The 20431-nt window shown below is 44.7% G+C and overlaps 1 protein-coding gene across 1 annotated transcript in view; it reads left to right on the forward strand.

Annotated features, from left to right (window-relative positions):
* Nucleotides 1-10917: 10917 nt before the first annotated feature.
* ESR2 (estrogen receptor 2) overlaps nucleotides 10918-20431 on the forward strand; it is a 46503-nt gene continuing 36989 nt past the window's right edge. Inside the window, exons 1-2 of the mRNA XM_056850729.1 lie at nucleotides 10918-11351; nucleotides 14688-14863. Of these exons, the coding sequence (XP_056706707.1) occupies nucleotides 10918-11351; nucleotides 14688-14863 (610 nt within the window). The remainder of the gene's footprint in view (nucleotides 11352-14687; nucleotides 14864-20431) is intronic.

Here is a 20431-nt window from a genome sequence, read left to right on the forward strand (position 1 = left end):
AGCACTCTTTGGGTGCAATCTGTCAAACAGTTACTGATCCACCTAACAGTAATAGGGTCCAAACCACATTTGGAATGGATCCTTAGTGCCTCATCCTCCCACTGCAGCCCACTGATCTCCATGAAATTCTTCACTGAGGAACAACGTTAAAGGATTCTTCAGCGAGAAGGGGGAACGGGTGGAAATTGCCAGCTCAGTCTGGATCCAACCCTTTGTGTCTCTATAGAACTCCAATGCCTATAAAGGCCTCAGTACCAACAGAACGAGAAGCCCCGTGGCGCAGAGTGGTAAGTTGCAATACTGCGTCAAAGCTCTGCTCACAACCTGAGTTCGATCCTGACTAAAGTCAATTTCAGGTAGCGGGCTCAAGGTTGACTCAGCCTTCCATCCTTCTGAGGTCAGTAAAATGAGTACCCAGCTTGCTGGGGGTAAAGTATAGATGACTGGGGAAGGCAATGGCAAACCGCCCCATAAGCAGAGTCTGCCTAGTGGTGTAGTGGTTAAGACGGGTGGTTTGGAGCGGTGGACTCATCTGGAGAACCGGATTTTAATCCACACTCCTACACATGAAACCAGCTGGGTGACCTTGGGCTAGTCACAGTTCTTTCTGAACTCTCGCAGCCCCACCTACCTCACAGGGTGTCTGTTGTGGGGAAGGGAAGGTGATTGTAAGCTGGTTTGATTCTTCCTTAAGTGCTAGAGAAAGTCGGCATATAAAAACCAACTCTTCTTCTTCTTCTTCTACATTGTGATGTGACATCACTCCATGACCCGGTGCTTGCCCAGGGGACTATCTTTACCTTTAACTGGCAGAACATGCATAGAACTGAGTGTTTTCCATTTTTTTGAGTTTATCATCATCATCAGTTAGTTTCAGCATTTAATTAGTTTCATGTATCTGTTGTGTTGATAAGTGTAATCTATGGAGATAATTGTAGCACGCTTAGGTTCTCACCGGTTCTCCCATTGAGGCACAGACTGGACTCAGAACTGCTTTGAAAAGCTTCATTGTGTACTTTTGGAGCAGGCCCTTGACCTGAACGGTCTCTCCAGTCTCCTCTCCATTGGGATTGGTAGGATGCAAGCTAGTTGGATTGACGATTGCCTTATCTCTCCCATCTCCTCCTCCATTGGGGTAGATTTACTGCTGGCTGGCCCAGCTTGCTGGACTGCCTAGCTAAGCCCATCTAAGGTATGTCTAGGATTTAAATATTGGTGGTGGTAAGCACACTGGGTGGTATCCTACCATAGGTTGGAGGAGATACCTCCAGCCCAAGGCCACTTTCTGAAACATACAGGGTCCTTCTGCTGGAGGAAGAGACACTCCAATTGGAGGAAGGCTTCAAACATTGCTAAGAAAGTGGTAGGATGCAGGCCCCTGAATTGTGAAGCATCAATGCCTTGCTCTGTAATCCATACCTTTTAGGAGCTTGCCACTGGGTTGTTTAAGACCAAGATCAGCATATGTAGTGGAAAGTGCCACCAAGTCACAGGTGACTCACGGCAACCCCATAGGGTTTTCGAAGCAAGAGATGAGCAGAGGTGGTTTGCCGTTGCCTGCTTCTGCATAGTGACCTGGACTTCCTTGGAGGTCTCCCATCCAAGTACTAATCTGGACCAACCGTACTTAGCTTCCAAGATCTGATGAGATCAATCTAGCCTGAGCCATCCCTGTCAAGGCTCAGCATATCTACAGAGATATGTTACTTCTGATAAGCGTTTGAGTACAGAGATATGTTACTTCTGATAAGCATTTGAGGTGCAGAAAAGAGCAACCAAAATGATCAGGGGACTAGAGCAACTGCCCTATGAGGAGCGGTTAAAACGCTGAGGACTGTTTAGCCTGGAAAGAAGACGGTTAAGGGGAGACATGATAGAGGTCTATACAATTATGCATGGTTTGGAGAGAGTGGACAGGGAGATGCTTTTCTCCCTCACTCATAATACTAGAATATGGGGTCATCTGCTGAAGCTGGAAGGTGAGAGATCCAAAACTGATAAAAGGAAATATTTCTTTACACAACGAATAGTAAATTGTGGAACTCCCTGTCCCGGGATGTGGTGATGGCTGCCAGCTTGGAAGACTTTAAGAGGGGAGTGGACATGTTCATGGAAGAGAGAAGTATTCATGGCTACTAGTAAAAATGGATACTAGTCATGATGCTTACCTATTCTCTCCAGGATCAGAGGAGCATGCCGAATATATTGGGTGCTGTGAAACACAGGCAGGATGGTGCTGCTGCAGTTGTCTTGTTTATGGGCTTCTTAGAGGTATCTGGTTGGCCACTGTGTGAACAGACTGCTGGACTTGATGGGCCTTGGTGTGATCCAGCATGGCTTTTCTTATGTTCTTATGAATTGGATAGGTGCTGAACTTTTAGATATTTTTGCGCATTTGAACTGGTCTGGTTGATGTGTTCTGTCAACTAGGTTTTAAAATTATGATTGTTTCTTTTTAAATATAACTTCAGAACATGCTATGGGTGCATGACAGCATCATTTTAATGTTCCTCTAGTGTCGACGTGCCTTAAGATCTGTATGTTGTACTCAATGTAATTGGACCCTTACTGGAGCAAGACTCAAAGGTCTTACCCTACAAACCAATTGCCTTGTGTAGAAGATCACAGTAAAACAAAAAGAAAAAATGATAAAGCATTCCTGATTAAGGGAGACATAGATGGAAAAAATTATCAGTGGCAGGAAATAATTTATTCCTCATGCTTAGAAACAGTATATCCAGGTTCACATCGCCTGGTTAGCAAGGAATTATGTTGATGCTGTTAGATCTGAAGTCACCTAACCTTTGCCAAGTTCCCAGCTATTCTGCATATATGGGGGCAGTTATGTACTTCTCGACAGAGGCTGTATATATCAAACTGACATTATTATCAATTAAAACAAATCCCATGTGCCTTTTTGAAAGGAAAGGCTTACATTTCTTCTCAAACAGATCATACCATTCACATCAACAAAGAGCATCATGTGATGGGGGGTTCCCTTCTGTTGACACAACACCTGTATTTACAGTATGTAAATATTTCTTGCAGAATGGACTCGGGCTTGCCCCCCTTTTCCTGAGCTCCAGAGAGCCAGCGTGGTGTAGTGGTTAAGAAAGGTGGTTTGGAGTGGTGGAGTCTGATCTGGAGAGCCGGGTTTGATTCCCCGCTCCTCCACATGAGTGGCGAAGGCTAATCTGGTGAACTGTATTTTGTTCCCCACTTTTACACACGAAGCCAGCTGGGTGACCTTGGGCAAGTTACAGCTCTGTTAGAGCTCTCTCAGCCCCACCTACCTCATAGGGTGTCTGTTGTGGGGAGGGGAAAGAAAGGTGATTGTAAGCCGGTTTGAGTCTCCCTTAAGTGGTAGAGAAAGTCGCCATATAAAAACCAACTCTTCTTCTGTAAAAGGAGGTTAAAATCAATTTTTAATTATCCAACCTACCATATAGGCACACTTGCAAAGGATTCTGCTACGTATAGCTACTTAAGTAGGATCCTATTATGTAAATTCTGTACCACTTAATGTATCATGTTAATACTTATGCCATGCTTCAGTTCTTTCTGGTGGTTCCAGACTTCTAAAATCCTAATGCATTGGTTAGTGAGTGTCCCATTTTGTTGATTACACCCCCTATGCGTAATTTGCCTTGAGTCCCTTAGAGAAAGGCGGACTATAAATAAAGTAAATTTAAAATAATGTAAAGAATGTAACGAAATGAAGTTCATTTAAATTTGTGAATGTGTTTCGCAGTGGCTTTCAGCATTTGCAGACTGAGGACTTTCTTCTGAAGGCAATCTCCCTTCAAAACGAACTTCAAAATCTTTACTACGTCCGTCTAGACTGGGAGTTCCCAACCTTTTTTTGACCAGGGACCACTAGGACTTTTTTGTTCGGTGCAGGGACCCCAAGGTTCAAAATAAAAATTCAGAGAATTTGAAAATAAACTTTAATCATAACCGTTAGTTAAACATTAAACATAGAATAATATTTGAATATGTTTTTTATAATAGAGAACTTTTACTTGAAAATATTAATTTATTATGGGTTTATAACTTTGTTTCGCCGACCTTAATTTAGTTCTCGCAGACCCCTGGGGGTCCATGGACCCCCAGTTGGGAACCAGTGGTCTAGACCCACCCCCTTCTTTTAGTTCTCTCTCTTCCCCCCCCCTCACTTTCCTTTGTACTCTGTTTCACTGCGGGTACCACTCAACCAAGTTCAGATTGTTACTTGGTTGTGGGTTTCACGTCAGCTGAAGACTAGTGATAAATCTCTCCTGAACACTTAATGAGTGAAGCAATCTTCTCTCCCAGTCCAGCTAGTATCACTGGCTAGTCTGAGCAGGGTGGAGCGATTTCTTCCTGATGCTGAATAGGATGACAATTCAGACCCAAAACATGAGCAATTCTATTGGCTGCAACTCTGCAGCATGTGACATTCTGTCTGGCCATCTGAGAACCCATCTACACGCTCCATAAAATGAGGTGGTAAACAGAGGAGGAAGGATGATGGATTGCATTATGTTGACGCTGCCAGATCTGAAGTCACGAGTTCATAGAGTGGGTACGCCTCATGTTTTGGATGCTCCCCAATGTCTGCCTAGTTCCCCAGGTCTGCCTAGTGGCTGAAATCCGTGATTAAATGCTATCTTGTTTTTACTGTACTATATGAAGTATGGAATTTTAAAGTACGTTTAATGTATGTTTTAATTGATGTTTTATTATTGTGTTGTGACCCGCTCTGAGCCTGGCTTTCCGGGAATGAAGGCGGGATATAAAGGCCATAAACAAACAAATAAATAAGCTAGCACATTAGGGAGAAGGTTGTGTGATGTGTTGGTTTGTTATATAACGGAGTGTTTTTTTTTATGTTAAGGACCATACAAAGATATGACAACCCCTGGCTTACAGTACAGAATTCACCCTTTCTCTGTAATGTGTCGATTGCCCCGATCTGGATGGCCCAGGCTAGCTCGATCTCATCAGCTCTTGGTAGCTTAAGGAGAGTCGGCCCTGGTTAGAACTCGGATGGGAGACCACCAAGGAAGTCCAGAGTTGCTATGCAGAGGCAGGCAATGGTGAACCACCTCCCTTGGTCTCTTGCCTTGAAAACCCCATGATGGGCTGCTCTAAGTTGGCTGACACCTGAGAGCGCTTTCTACCACCTCCTCCAAGGTGTACGTCGGCTCCCCGGACAGGAGACAGGAACTGTCTCTTCTCGCCAAGAGATTCTGCTCCAGCAGTCTCCCAGCTTCCAGCTGCCCGGCAATTCAGTGTTTGCTCTTCAGTAGGCTAATGCTAATTGCAGCTTCATGGATTTGCATGCCATAATTATCTTGGCTTAGCTAGGTATTTGTTGAATGGGTTTCAATGCAACAATCAGATGTTTTGAACAGATGTTGTTACGAGCTTAACACCTATTATTACTATGATTGAAAGAGAAGTACATGGAAAAGAGGTCATTTTTTCCCTCCCCGTTCTGATATGTTTATGTCCTCTCAAGGGTTTTTTATCGGCGAGCACCTCAATCTAGTGGTGGAAGTGGGAAATAGATGGTCAGGGAAAGAAGGACTGCATAAATTGATATGGGGACGCCATCATAAGCCATGTGTGCTACAAAAGGTTCAAAACTATTTTGGTAGCTTCAGGAGGATTTGGGGGACTATGTACTGAAAATAATGCCAAGGGGGTGGCGCTTAATTAGAAGAGAAACGTAGACCACTTGAGATCTCTGTCATTTTCTTTAGATGGGAAGAGTGGTGCCAATTTGGTTGGTCCTAATAAAAGGGGGTCCGCCATAAGTTGGTTTCGATGACATTAATTAACTGATAAAAGGTATTACATGAATTATGCTAAGTCTAAATGATACAGTTTACCACATTCCTGGTTGTGACATCTGATGTGAACACTTCCCACATGCTGTTCATTCCATGCCATGTCTACGTGCTTTTATTTGCCTCTCTCTTGGAGGCTAACCAATGGTCAACAAAAACTGACCTTCCATGCCCTTACTACAACTAAAAATACTTATATTACAACACTGGAAAGATAAAAGCCCACCTCTACCAGTATTTGAACGCTGGGCATAGAGGCGGCTATTGCGCATGGACCTTGTTTTTAGATATTTGGAAATATATATAGAAACTTATGTTATTATATTTTTGTCTTTATGTATATTCTTAAGGGGTTTTTCCTTTGGTTTTTTTCTATTTTTTTGAAGGAAGGAAACAAACAAACATATCCGTGGTAATGTCACTGCCACTTGCTGCAGCTGCAATGCTTTGGAATTTCCCTAATCTTTATGGTCTTTACCATCGAGACTGGGGGAATTACTAGAGTATTGGTGACATGGTGATGTCACTTCCAGTGACCCAACTGGAACTCAAGCATGACATCACCCCTATCTCTTCTTTCAAATCCCAGCCCAAAAGTTGCTTCTTCCATAATGTGTGTGTGTGTGTTAAGTGCTGTCAAGTCGCTTCCGACGCATGGCGACCCTATGAATGAAAGTCCTCCAAAATGTCCTATTTTTGACAGCCTTGCTCAGATCTTGCAAATTGAGGGCCGAGGCTTCTTTTATAGAGTCAGTCCATCACTTGTTGGGTCTTCCTCTTTTCCTGCTGCCCTCAACTTTTCCTAGCATGACTGTCTTTTCCAGTGACTCTTGTCTTCTCATGAGGTGACCAAAATATGATAGCCTCAGTTTAGTCATTTTAGCTTCTAGGGTCAGTTCAGGCTTGATTTGATCTATAACCGACTGATTTTTTTTTTTTTTTTTGGCAGTCCACGGTTTCGGCTTTAGGCCAATCGCATCATTAAGAACAGCGCTACTCATTCTTGTCCTCTGCTCTACCCCAGTAGCAGATTGAGCGCCATCCGATCTTCCATAATGCCTATGGCTTAATCCAGGCCTCCCCACAGCTGAGGCTACCGTATTTTGGTCACATCATGAGACGACAAGAAGTCATAGTTTTAAGAATTCTCTCTCTTTCTGCATTTGAATATGTAAACATAGGTATTTTCTGAGCCATGGTGTAAAGGAAATTAGCTAGAGAAGGTAAACACCAATACTACAGGGTTAGGCTGTATAAAGTAATAGTATGAGGCTCTCAATGCTTATCAAAATGCTATATTATACTTGTTACAAACATGTTGTGAACACGTACAGAGTGTCCAAAATTATACAATTCTATACAGTGTAACAACTAAGACAATACAAAACATAGAGACAGAAAAACAAAGTAGCTGTATCTCTTTGCTACAATAGTATCAAAATGAATTATATTTCAGTTCAGTTAATAACTTTTTCTTTTCTTTTATAAATTTTGTTTCAATCGTCAGCTTCTTCAAGGGAACATGGAAGGAAGCATTTTGAAAAAAATGGAAACGCTGTCCGGATGAACAATCGTGCTTTCACTACCAAAGGCAGCTGACTTATGGCAGCCCTGTAGGGGTTTCAAGGCATCGTTATTTATTATTACTATCTAAAAATACCACCAGCGAACATTCATTCTTCAGTTCCCTAATATTCTAAGGGGGGGAATTGTACAATTATTATTTCTTTAACCAATAATCAGATACCATTTTTCTTTGTTGGTTCCACCCATCAGTTTAATTTCAAAATCAAACAAAATAGCTTTTGTCTCAGAAGAAACTCATAATGACAAATTTTCCGTTTGCTTGAGCGTGTATTTCTCATGTAACTCGGTGAGATAGTTTAATTATTTTTTTGACCATGATGTCTCAATCAATTCTTATATTTGAATTGCAGAATATTTGGCAAATTGGCAGGAGGAAACTAAATCCATATGCACAGCTGCTCCAATAAAAATAAATAGAAATCTCACTTTGCAGATTTAAAAAACAAACATGAATAGCCACAGTTATGAAAGCCATGCTTTAGTTATTAGAAGAAATATATTTTTAGTTTCAACTTCACTTCAACCCACATAACACAGCCTCCGATTTTTATGAATGGTGATATTCTAATAAAGTGATATCACTAAAGAAAAATCTTTTTCTTTTTAAAAAATATACTTCATATTATTTTAACTAAAATTTCATATTAGTTTAACTAGAATTGGGGAGGGGGCATGGTAGAGCATCTGCTTGGCATGCAGAAGGTCCCAGTTTCAATCCCCAGCATCTCCTGTTAAAGGGACTAGGCAAGTAGGTGATGTGAAAGACCTCTGCCTGAGACCCTGGAGAGCTGCTGCCGGTCTGAGTAGACAATGCTGACTTTGATAGACCAAGGGTCTGATTCAGTATAAGGAAGCTTCATGTGTTCATGTGTTCCTTTTTTCATAGTTTTATTCAATAATTGCATTGCAGAACCGGGCGCCTGTTTGAGAGCCAATGTGGTGTAGTGGTTATAGTACTGGGCTAGTCTTGGTGATACCCAGGTTCCAATCCTTAGGCAATAATAAAACTTCTATGGTGTGACTTTAGGTCACTTACTTTTTCTCAGCTTAACCCAACTCACAGAATTGCTGTGAGGATAAAATGGAGGAAGGTACTTGGTGGAAGGATGCAGTAAAACATAAGAGAAAGATCATGTTTAGGGTTGCCAGCTCCCGGTTGGAAAATACCTGGAGATTTTGGGGGTGGAGCCTGAGAAGGGCAGGGTTTGGTGACAGGGTAGCCACTGACGGGAGGTTTTTTGGGAGGAGCCTGAGGAGGGGGGGGTTTGGGGAGGGACTTCAATGCCATAGACTCCAATTGCCAAAGCGGCCATTTTCTCCAGGTGAACAGATCCCTATCAGCTGGAGATCAGTTGTTATAGCAGATCTCCAGCTAGTACCTGGAGGTTAGGAAAAACAGCATCGGAGCCCAAGTGTACAAAAGTAGCAAAATTCTTATTAGTGCTTAAACATAGAACATCAATGACAAAACAAAGTGGAATACATAAACAAGAACATATCAGAAATATGTACAATATATACAACACGAGTTTGATGCAGTCTCTGTGCAACAGAATAATGCAATCTTCTTGGTATATATTCTTGGTGATACATAATGACATGATTGTTACAACAACATATGTCATATTTGATATAGGAATGGATTTGGGGCTGAAGAAAAGACTTTGAAACGGCCGTCCCCCATCTTCTCCCATTAATTGCATTTCTGGGATTTTTGAATGTGTACCAAGCTTTGGACAATTTATTCAAGGAATATATACCACTGCCCACTGCCCTCTGCCCCCCACAATGCTAACAAGGTAAGCATTATTGGTCCTCAAAATATTGTCGAAGGCTTTCACGGTCAGAGTTCATTGGTTCTTGTAGGTTATTCGGGCTGTGTAACCGTGGTCTTGGTATTTTCTTTCCTGATGTTTCGCCAGCAGCTGTGGCCGGCATCTTCAGAGGAGTAACACTGAAGGACAGTGTCTGTCAGTGTCAAGTGTGTAGGAAGAGTAATATATAGTCAGAAGGGGGTTGGGTTTGAGCTGAGTCATTGTCCTGCAAAGTATTAAAGGTAATGTGCAAATCATTGTCCTGTAAGAATCAAGATAATGTGCTAATGATGTGCTCATTAGCACATTATCTTGATTCTTACAGGACAATGATTTGCACATTACCTTTAATACTTTGCAGGACAATGACTCAGCTCAAACCCAACCCCCTTCTGACTATATATTTCTCTTCCTACACACTTGACACTGACAGACACTATCCTTCAGTGTTACTCCTCTGAAGATGCCTGCCACAGCTGCTGGCGAAACATCAGGAAAGAAAATACCAAGACCACAGTTACACAGCCCGGATAACCTACAAGAACCAATTATTGGTCCTGTTCCCTAGGGGACCCCACAAAACTCATTCCAAAGTTTAGGCTGCTCACTGACTGCATTCAGGCATCATGACAAGCTGCATTTAAAGTCCAGTTAGTCTAGTCAAACGCAAAAAAGTGTGGTCTAGTAATGTGAGAATAAAAGAAGGGTACCCCACCCACAAGAGAGCACTGTGGCGCAGAGTGGTAAAGCTGCAGTACTGCAGTCAAAAGCTCCGCTCATGACCTGAGTTCGATCCCGACGGAAGTTGGTTTCAGGTAGCTGGCTTGAGGTTGACTCAGCCTTCCATTCTTCCGAGGTCGGTAAAATGAGTATCCCAACTGGGGAAGGCACTGGCAAACCACCCTGTAAACATAGTCTGCCTAGTAAACATCAGGATGTGACGTCACCCCATGGGTCAGTAATGACTCGGTGCTTGCATAGGGGACTACCTTTACCTTTACCCCACCCAGCTAAGTATCCACTGGCTATATTAATTTGCTCTCAGCCTGGGAGCAACTTGGCACTGAAGGAACCCATGAAACACTATCTGTGGGGTCAAAGAGAAAAGGCCTATAAAATTAGGCCAATGTGTTTATTGTGGGTAAATTGAAGGTGTTATTTTGATGTCTTTTGCCTAGGAATTAAAGGGAAATTGCTACAGGAAGGAGAGAAGTAGGGTTCTTTGTATAATTACCTTTTGCCCTTACGGTTTCAAAATGCTTCAAGCAGTCAGAAAACAACTAAAAGCTAGAGGTGAGATAAACTCACCTAGGAAGTGCTGGGGATGAGCTTTCCAGAGCAGCAGACAACATTACACCCTGGAGAATTTTTACCACTAGGAGTAGACAATGCCAAGCTAGTTGGACCAGTGGTATAAAGCAGCTTTGTATGTTATTACATTCGAAATTAGCTCCCTGAGAGACAGCAGCTTTGCATCGCCTCATCGGACAAGGGTCTCACAAATCACCATTTATATTGAAGCCGCTAAAGCCCGTCCAAAGGATGAAGATCTGAATGCGTTATTGCAATCACATTAGTCGTGAAAATGGGAGGCGAGACCAATTAACGTTTCTGTATTCCAGGCTAAACCTTTCAGGATGACCGTTTGACCGGGAGGCGTCCGGCCTCTCTCTTGCTCCAGCATGTCCCTCTGTGCGTCGTCCCACAAGGATTTCCCCCAGCTGCCGCCGATTCAAGAGCTCGGACACAGCAAAACGGAAGGGAAAAGCACCCTCTCGGAGCTCAGCTCTGCTATTCCTTTCAATTGCAGCCAGTCCGCCCTGGCCGTGGAACACAGCCCGATCTACATCCCTTCCTCCTACGTGGAAAACAGGCACGAGTATTCTGCGATGGCCTTCTACAGCCCTGCTATGATGAATTACAACATTCCTGGCAATTTCAACGATTCTGAAAGCGCAGCTATACGGCAGACGTCGAGCCCAAGCGTGTTGTGGGCTGCTCCCGGGCACATCTCGCCTTTGACTTTACACTGCCAGCCATCGGTTTTATACTCGGAGCAACCCAAGAGTCCGTGGTGTGAAGCAAGACCTGTGGATCATGTCCTGCCTATGCACAGGTGAACAGTATTTCTCCCTCTCTCTGTCTCTGCCTGTCTTTCTGTCTACCTTACCTACTAACTAAGTAACATAGGTGATTTATGCATGTAGGGTTGCCAGGTTTTTGGGGCGGAGCCTGAGGAGGGTGGGGTTTGGGGAGGGGAGGGGCTTCAATGCTATAGAGTCAATTGCCAGAGTGGCCATTTTCTCCAGGTGAACTGATCCAGGTGATCTGATGGTAGCAAATACGGTAGAAGACAGAGCCAGGATACAGGATGATCTTGACAGGCTGGAGAATTGGGCTAAAACCAATAAAATGCATTTCAACATAGATAAATGTAAAGTTCTGCATTTAGGTAGGAAAAATCAAATGCATAATTATGGGATGGGGGAGACTTGTCTTAATAGTAGTGTGTGTGAAAAGGATCTTGGGGTCTTAGTAGACCAAACACTGAACATGAGTCAGCAGTGTGATGCGGTAGCTAATAAGGCAAATGCAATCTTGGGCTGCATCAACAGAAGAATAGTGTCCATGTGAAGTAATGGTATCACTTTACTCTGCTCTGGTTAGACCTCACCTAGAGTACTGTGTTCAGTTTTGGGCACCACAACTTAAGAAAGAAATAGACAAGCTGGAACGTGTCCAGAGGAGGGCAACAAAGATGGTGAGGGGTCTGGAGACCAAGTCCTATGAGGAAAGGTTGAAGGAGCTGGGTATGTTTAGCCTGAAGAGGAGAAGACTGAGAGGGGACATGATAACCATCTTCAAGTACTTGAAGGGCTGTCATATAGAGGAGGGTGCCGAGTTGTCTTCTGTTGCCCCAGAAGGTCGGACCAGGACCAACGGGTTGAAATTAAATCAAAAGAGTTTCCGTCTAGACATTAGGAAGAACTTTCTAACAGTTAGAGCAGTTCCTCGGTGGAACAGGCTTTCTTGGGAGGTGCTGAGCTCTCCTTCCCTGGAGGTTTCTAAGCAGAGGCTAGATGGCCATCTGTCAGCAATGCTGATTCTATGACCTTAGGCAGTTCATAGAAAAGTTGAACCTCAGGGAGAAGGCTTGTGGACTAGCGCTTTATCTGCTGTTCTGGATTTCCACTGAGAGGGATTGTTCACTATCGTGCAGCATTAAAAAATGCTACCATATCTGCAGTGTGAGATGGTTCTGCTCATTCTTCCACTTCAGGATCCCGCCACCTGCAGGGCTGGCAGTGGGAGTAGATCCATATATTAAAAAAAAAGTTTTTTTAAAATCCCTTGCTAGCTGGCCCTGGCTCCTTTCTGCGGAGGTTAGGCTAGAACGGCTCCCTTTTTTCCTAGCTCAAGAAGAAAGGGTCATTTCTCATCTTGATGTGATCCGTTGGTTGCACAAGAACATTTTCCTCTCGCAGTTGTGTGTCTCCCTTCTGTTTCATTTTGTAGTTGCGTCTTCACACCGTATCCGTGACATTAATTTATTGCCATGGAAACAATGATTGTGGTATTGAAAATTCATGAATTATAACTTAAATGAAAGTTCAGAGATGGAAAGAGGCCGAACTTCGTTACCAATGCCTCCCTTTCCTTGATTAAATGGGCGTAAGGCCATTAAAAAAAAAAGTATAAAGGATTTTGTTTTTAAAGGCGATATACAAAAACGTTCCCTGAGTCGGAAGGGAATTTATTGAATCACACATGCGCAGAGTACAAAAGCCAACACTTTTGATTAAGCCTCTCCTCTTGTTTGAAGAAATCATCACAATCTGGTGCTCCACATGTATTGCATCGCACGGACGGAGCTCTTATGTGTGCAAGCTCCCCCATTCCCTTTTTATGGTGGTGGGGGGGAAGTGTGTTCACACATTCCTCTGGACTTCCAGACCTTTCCTGGAACATTCAACTGAGAAGGAGAAGGCTTAAAGGTAGAAAAGCTCCATTAATTATAACTTAAATGGAAAGAGGACGAAGTTCGTTACCAGTGCTTCCCTTCGTATTACCAATGATAATACGAACCGGAGGATATATTTATCACAGTTCGCATATATGGAACTGAAATGCCTGTATGCTCATGGCCTACCCTAGGGCTAACTCTGCTAACCAACGAATGTTTAGGTAGGGTTGCCAGGTAGGGTTGCCAACTGCCAGGTAGTTAAGCAAAACAACCTGTGCTGTAATAGGTAACCTTAGGAAATTGGCAGCACGAAGGCTCCACAAAGAACATGGTGCAAAAATTACACAAGCACTGAATTATTTACAAGCGTTCAACAATGTTTACTGAGCATTGAATTCATGCCCTATTGAAACCAAAAGAACAACCGAAGTATTACATTCATAACAATGGAGTATCAAATGGTAACAAAACTAGCAATAAAGTACCAGCGCAACTCAAGTCCATGGGCAAAAGCCTCAAAAAGTTGCAGGACGTGAGACCAGTCATTTCACGTTTCACGACGTGAGACCGGTCACTTCACGTTTCATGGTGGCTTCGTCAGCCCTTTTCAGAATGTTCAGATCTCCTGCTAATTCAACTGATCTCCAGCCGATAGAGATCAGATCACCTGGAGAAAAATGGCCACTTTGGCAGTTGAACTCTATGGCATTGAAGTCCCTCCCCAAACCCTGCCCTCCACAGGCTCCGCCCCAAAAACTTCCCATTGGTTGCAAAGAGGGACTTGGCAACCCTATTGCCAGGTCCCTCTCAGTGCAAACCAGTGAGCTGGACAGATAGGGTTTTTGACTTGCATCTGATCAACACCTTCGAGTGCGGTGAGTTTGACTTTCACATGTGTTAATGGAGAAATTTGCTGCATCCCAACTTTAAAGATGTCCAGGGAATGAGGAGAGAAAGAGCATTTGTGCTATGGCTCCTGGGTAGGGTTGCCAGTTCCAGGTTGGGAAATACCTGGAGATTTGGGGGGTGGGGCCTGAGAAGGGAGGGGTTTGTAGAGGGGGGAGACTTCAGTGCCATAGAGTCCAATTGCCCAAGCAGCCATTTTTCTCCAGGTGATCTCTATCGGCTGGAGATCAGTTGTAATAGCAGGAGATCTCCAGCTGCCACCTGGAGGTTGGCAACCCTACTCCTGGGCAGTGTGGTAAGTACAGAGGTGAGGATGGCAGCCAGGGGAGGCAGTCAGGGACCACTCCCCTCATTGAGGTGCCCCATGTCTAAAATACCATTGTCAAATCGTCCGTATGCTCCTTAAGTATGTAGGAAATGAAATGTATTGACCCGAAAGAAAAACAGCTGCCTGCCCCCGTAAGTGCTTTGGGCTTCCGAAACACCGTGAATCCTAAGGAAATTAGATGCGAAGACCATGGAAGTCGTTCCATGCAAGTCCCACTGTGCCTTTCTGTAACTGATCTGCATCTTTGCCCCCAGGGAGACTCTGAAGAGGAAGCCCAACGGCAGTGACTGCACAAGCCCCATAACCAACAGCCCTGGTTCCAAACGGGATGCGCACTTCTGTGCTGTGTGCAGCGACTATGCCTCGGGGTACCATTATGGCGTCTGGTCATGCGAAGGGTGCAAAGCGTTCTTCAAACGAAGCATTCAAGGTAGGGAGAAGGCTGCGACGAAGGAGGCGATGGTTATTATTTTTTTAAATAAAAGTTTAAGACCCAACTGCATGTAGAGTGGGGGCAATCTAAGATTATTTATTTATTTACTCTATTTATACCCCACCTTTCTCCCCAGCGGGGACCCAAAGTGGCTTACATCTTTCTCCTCTCCTCCATTTTATCCTCACAACAGTCCTGTGAGGTAGGTTAGGCTGAGAGTGTGTGACTGGCCCAAGGGCTGGCCCAAGGGTTGCCAGGTCCCTCTTGGCCACCAGCGAGAGGTTTTTGGGGAGGAGCCTGAGGAGGGAGGGGTTTGGGGAGGGACTTCAATGCCATAGAGTCCAATTGCCAAAGTGGCCATTTTCTCCAGGGGAACTGATCTCTGTCCCCTGGAGATCAGTTGTAATAGCAGGAGATCTCCAGCTAGTACCTGGAGGCTGGCAACCCTAGACACCACCCAGCAAGTTCCATAGCAAGAGTGGGGATTTGAACCTGGGTCTCCCAGACTGTAGCCCCACACTTTGCACCACACTGGCTCCAAATTAGTTTCTCAACTTAAAAAGAAAAGAAAAAAGAACTCAAGTGCAAATTTCTAGGGGATTCAGTTGAAACAGAGCCTCTGGGGTAGTGTTTATGAAGGCATGCTTATTCAGACATCAATCAGATTGCCTGCTTACTCCCAAGAAAATCAATCAATCAATCAATCAGTCAATCAATTTTACTAATACCATCCTAGATCAGCTGACAAAAATGTAGTCAGTAGAGTCAACAACGCACAAAAGAAAATATATGAATACAGTAAAAATTCATAGCCTCTTTAATCTAACTTCCGTGATACATGCCTAGTGAATAAAAAGATTTAGCCAAGTGCTTTCTTATTAAGCAGGCTGAAGTACTGAATTTAGCTGCTTTAAGAGCAGTTTAATAGGAATGGTCTGACAGGAGAAGGGGCATATAACATTTGTTGGATTTGCTTGGAAAATTACGTAAGAATGGGGCGATGTCTTGCTCCCAAGTAAGGGGACAACCCTGAGATTGCCTTCTATAAAAATACAGGTTGAGTATCCCTCAACCAGAAATCCAAAAACTGATAACCGGAAGTTTTGAGCCGACATGAGATAGTCACACCTTTGCTTTCTGATGGTCCAATGTACACAAAATTATTAAAAACATTGTCGAAGGCTTTCACGGTCAGAGTTCATCGGTTCTTGTGGGCTATCCGGGCTGTGTGACCGTGGTCTTGGTATTTTCTTTCCTGACGTTTCGCCAGCAGCTGTGGCCGGCATCTTCAGAGGAGTAACACTGCCTGCCACAGCTGCTGGCGAAACGTCAGGAAAGAAAATACCAAGACCAAGGTCACACAGCCCGGATAGCCTACAAGAACCGATTAAAAACATTGTTTAAAATTACATTCAAGCTATGTGTATAAAGTGAATATAAAACATATATAAAGCATAAATGCATTTTGTGTTTAGGCTTGGGTCCCATCCCCAAGATATCTCATTATGTACATGCAAATATTTTAAACTATGGCAATATCCGAAATACGGAACACTTCTGGTCCCAAATATTGCGGATAAGGGATACTCAACCTGTAGTATAAAATCTGGATACAAGTAATATAAGTTACCCAGAAGAGAGAAAATATTAACCTGGCAGACGGGTTTGGTCACCTACGCTTTACAGTGGATCGAGGTAACCTGACCTTTTGAAGGCCGTGGCATATGTTAAGAGACTTTCCGGGACAACACTTTTATCTTTTTTCCAGGAGACCTTTGATTCAAACGGCCTTCATGGCAGAGTGTGGAATCTGCATCTGCTCTGCACAGCTTTTTTTAAAAAAAATCTTATCTCAATTTGGTAATGCAGATTTCCCAATAATATAAAATTGATACGGTGGGTCTCAGCATGTGGGTAAAGTGCCGTCAAGTCACAGCCGACTTATGACAACCCCCATAGGGTTTTCAAGGCAAGAGACGTTCAGAGGTGGTTTGCCATTGCCTGCCTTCGTGTGGGCTGAGAGAGTTCTGAGAGAACTGTGACTGGCCCGAGGTCACCCAGCAGGCTTCATGTAGAGGAGTGGGGAATCGAACCCGGTTCTCCAGATCTGAGTCTGCTGTTCTCAACCTCTATGCCATGCTGGCTGAGCATGATCTCAGTACAACAGTAAAAACCAGACTCTTTCCCTCCTTCCTCTTACTTATTTAATAAGCATATTTAAGCACACTTTGTAAAGGATGTGAGCAATTCAGCTCAGTCTAAAATCATGTTGATTAAAAAAATACTTTCTAGAATGCCAAATGTAAAAGAGTTAGTTAAAGGGAAGGCAACCTCCGGGTAGGGTTGCCAACCTCCAGGTGGTGGCTGGAGATCTCCCGCTAGTACAACTGATCTCCAGCGATAGAGATCAGTTCACCTGGAGAAAATGGCTGCTTTGGCAATTGGACTCTATGGCATTGAAGCCCCTCTCCTCCCCAAAACCCGCCCTCCTCAGGCTCCACCCCAAAAAGCTCCTGCTGGTGGCAAAGAGGGACCTGGCAACCCTATTGCCAGCTCCAGGTTGGGAAATACCTGGACGTTTTGGGGGGTGGAGCCTGAGAAGAGCAGGGTTTGGGGAAAGGTGGGGTGGGGCTTCAATGGGGTATAATGCCAGAGTCCACTTTCCAAAGCTGCCATTTTCTCCAGAGGAACTGATCTCTGTCGCCTGGACATCAGTTGTCATTCCAGGAGATCTCCAGCCACCACCTGGAGGCTGGCAACCCAACCTATTCATTAGGAAAACGCAATTTACAATGAAGCGAAGAAGTAAGAATGTATATTGTCTTGGCATTTGTTACTACAGGTTGAGTTTCCCTTAACCGGACTGCTTGGGGCCAGAAGTGGTCCGTATTTCGTATCTTTCCATATATTGGAATATTTTGGAATTTTTGCAAATACATAATGGGATGTCTTGGGGATGAGACCCAAATTCATTTATGTTTTTAATACACTTTATCCACATAGCCTAAATGTAACTTTAAACACTTTTAATAATTTTGTGTACATTGAACCATCAGAAAGCAAAGGTGTAACTAATCTCACTAGAATACCTGTATCAGCTGTTAAACCAGAGCAATAACAAACTAACAACAGCAGGCTTTCAATCCCCACCTACGATGCAGTGTATACATAGGGTTGCCAGGTCCCTCTTTGCCCCCTGCAGGAGGTTTGGGGGGCGGAGCCTAAGGAGGGCAGGGTTTGGGGAGGGGCAAGACTTCAATGCCACAGAATCCAATTGTGAAAGGGGCCATTTTCTCCAGGTGAACTGATCTATATCAGCTGGAGATCAGTTGTAATAGCAGGAGATCTCCAGCTACTACCTGGAGGTTGGCAACCCTATGTATACACTGGTTTTGGTTTTAGGTGAGAGGAAACACTGAACGCAGGCAGCACGTATCTGCCTGCATGCTGGCTCGAAGGATCCGGTTTTCGGATCAGTCCGGATATGGGATGTCCGGATAAGGGATACTCTACCTCAGGGGTGGGGAACCTTTTTTCCACCAAGGGCCATTTGGATATTTATAACATTATTCGCGGGCCGTACAAAATCATCAACTTAAAAATTAGCCGACCAAGCCCCAAGCAGGCAGCTGCCCCAGATGACCCCCCCACGCGGACAAGCAGGCAGGCATCCAACCGGTGGTGCACTCACCCCACAGTGGGGTGGTGGCACAGGATGGTCTGTTGCACCAGCCGGGCATAGCCATCCAGCCGCATGCTGGAGTTGCTCCTGTTCCGCATGGTCGGGGCCGGATTCTACAGCCGGCTCCTGCTACCACCGTCTGCAGGGGTGAAATGAGGACACACTGGCTAAGAACCCCCCCCCCCACAGCGCATTCTGGCCCTGCCTCCTTTAACCCCTCTATTGTCGCCACTTCCGCCCCCAGCCCTCTTGTACTACAGAGGGAATACATTTCTCCACGGCCCGGGTGGGAAAGGGTTAACACAGTTTCTTGGGCGGTCCTAGCAGCTCCACAGCTAATGACTCTTTTGCAAGGGGGAAAAAAGGTTCCTTTTCTCAGCAAAACAAACTCACATCTGCCTTGAATAGAGGCTATTCCTGTCCACGGGAGGGGGCGGATCGCCAGTCTTAGATCCTTCTGAGCTAGAGATCTGCCAGGACCCCCCCCCCCCGGGCCTGACGTTCCCCACCCCTACTCTACCAGTATAAAGAAACCGGCCCCCTTTTCGCAATGGAGTCATCTGGCTTTGTTTATTTTGATGTAATTTGAAACCTGCCCTGGCCTGGATAGCCCAGGCTAGCCTGATCTCGTCAGATCTGAGAAGCTAAGCAGGGTCAGCCCTGGTTAGTATCTGGATGGGAGACCACCAAGGAATACCAGGGTTGCTGTGCAGAGGAAGGCACTGGCAAACCACCTCTGTTAGTCTCTTGCCATGAAAACCCTAAAAGGGGTCGCCATAAGTCAGCTGTGACTTGACGGCACTTTACACACACACAATTTGAAACCTCCTTCCCATTAGGAAGGCCCCAGTTTCCTCCAAACTCATTGAGTGACGCATCTACAGTGCACTGCTTTTACTTAATCTCCTCAGTAATTTAAAGTGCTTTTCCGTTCATTTGCCTAATTAAAAGGGCACAGCCCATAATCTTTCAGCATTATATTATTATATGCTTAATGACAACAGCTTACATTTCTAATACACAGGATAAAAATGGGGAAAATTCCTTCCCCCCCTCCTTTAACCCTTCTATTGCCAAATGTCACCGTGGATGTTTATCTATTCCTAAAATTAGGGTTGCCAACTCCAGGTTGGGAAATTCTTGGAGATGTGTGGGTGGAACTTAGGGAGGGCAGGGTTTAGGGAGGAGAAGGACCTTAGCGCGGTATAATGCCATAGAGGCCACCCCCAAAAGCAGCCATTTTCTAACTGTTCTCTTTAGTCTGGAGGTCAGTTGTAATTGCAGGAGATCACCAGACCCTACCTGGGGGTTGGCAACCATAATTCCTCTGCAGGTGTGGGGTCTGGAGACCAAGTCCTATGAAGAAAGGCTGAAGGAGCTGGGTATGTTTAGCCTGGAGAGGAGAAGACTGAGTGGTGATGTGATAACCATGTTCAAGTACTTGAAGGGCTGTCATATGGAGGATGGTGCCGAGTTGTTTTCTGTTGCCCCAGAAGGTCGGACCAGGACCAACGGGTTGAAATTAAATCAAAAGAGTTTCCGCCTAGACATTAGGAAGAATTTTCTAACAGTTAGAGCGGTTCCTCAGCGCAACAGGCTTCCTCGGGAGGTGGTAAGCTCTCCTTCCCTGGAGGTTTTGAAGCAGAGGCTAGATGGCCATCTGTCAGCAATGCTGACTCTATGACCTTAGGCAGATGATGAGAGGGAGGGCATCTTGGCCATCTTCTGGGCATGGAGGAGGGGGTCACTGGGGGTGTGGGGGCGGGGAGGACTTCCTGGTCTGACGGGGAAGAACTTCAAAAGTATCCATGAGCTGGGGTTGCTAGAACCCCCCTGACCACTGGCGGGGGATGGGGGTAGGGTTGCCAGATGTAGGTTGGGAA

The sequence above is a fragment of the Euleptes europaea genome, chromosome 6 (genome assembly GCF_029931775.1).
Source record: "Euleptes europaea isolate rEulEur1 chromosome 6, rEulEur1.hap1, whole genome shotgun sequence".
In the NCBI taxonomy this organism is placed as follows: domain Eukaryota; kingdom Metazoa; phylum Chordata; class Lepidosauria; order Squamata; family Sphaerodactylidae; genus Euleptes; species Euleptes europaea.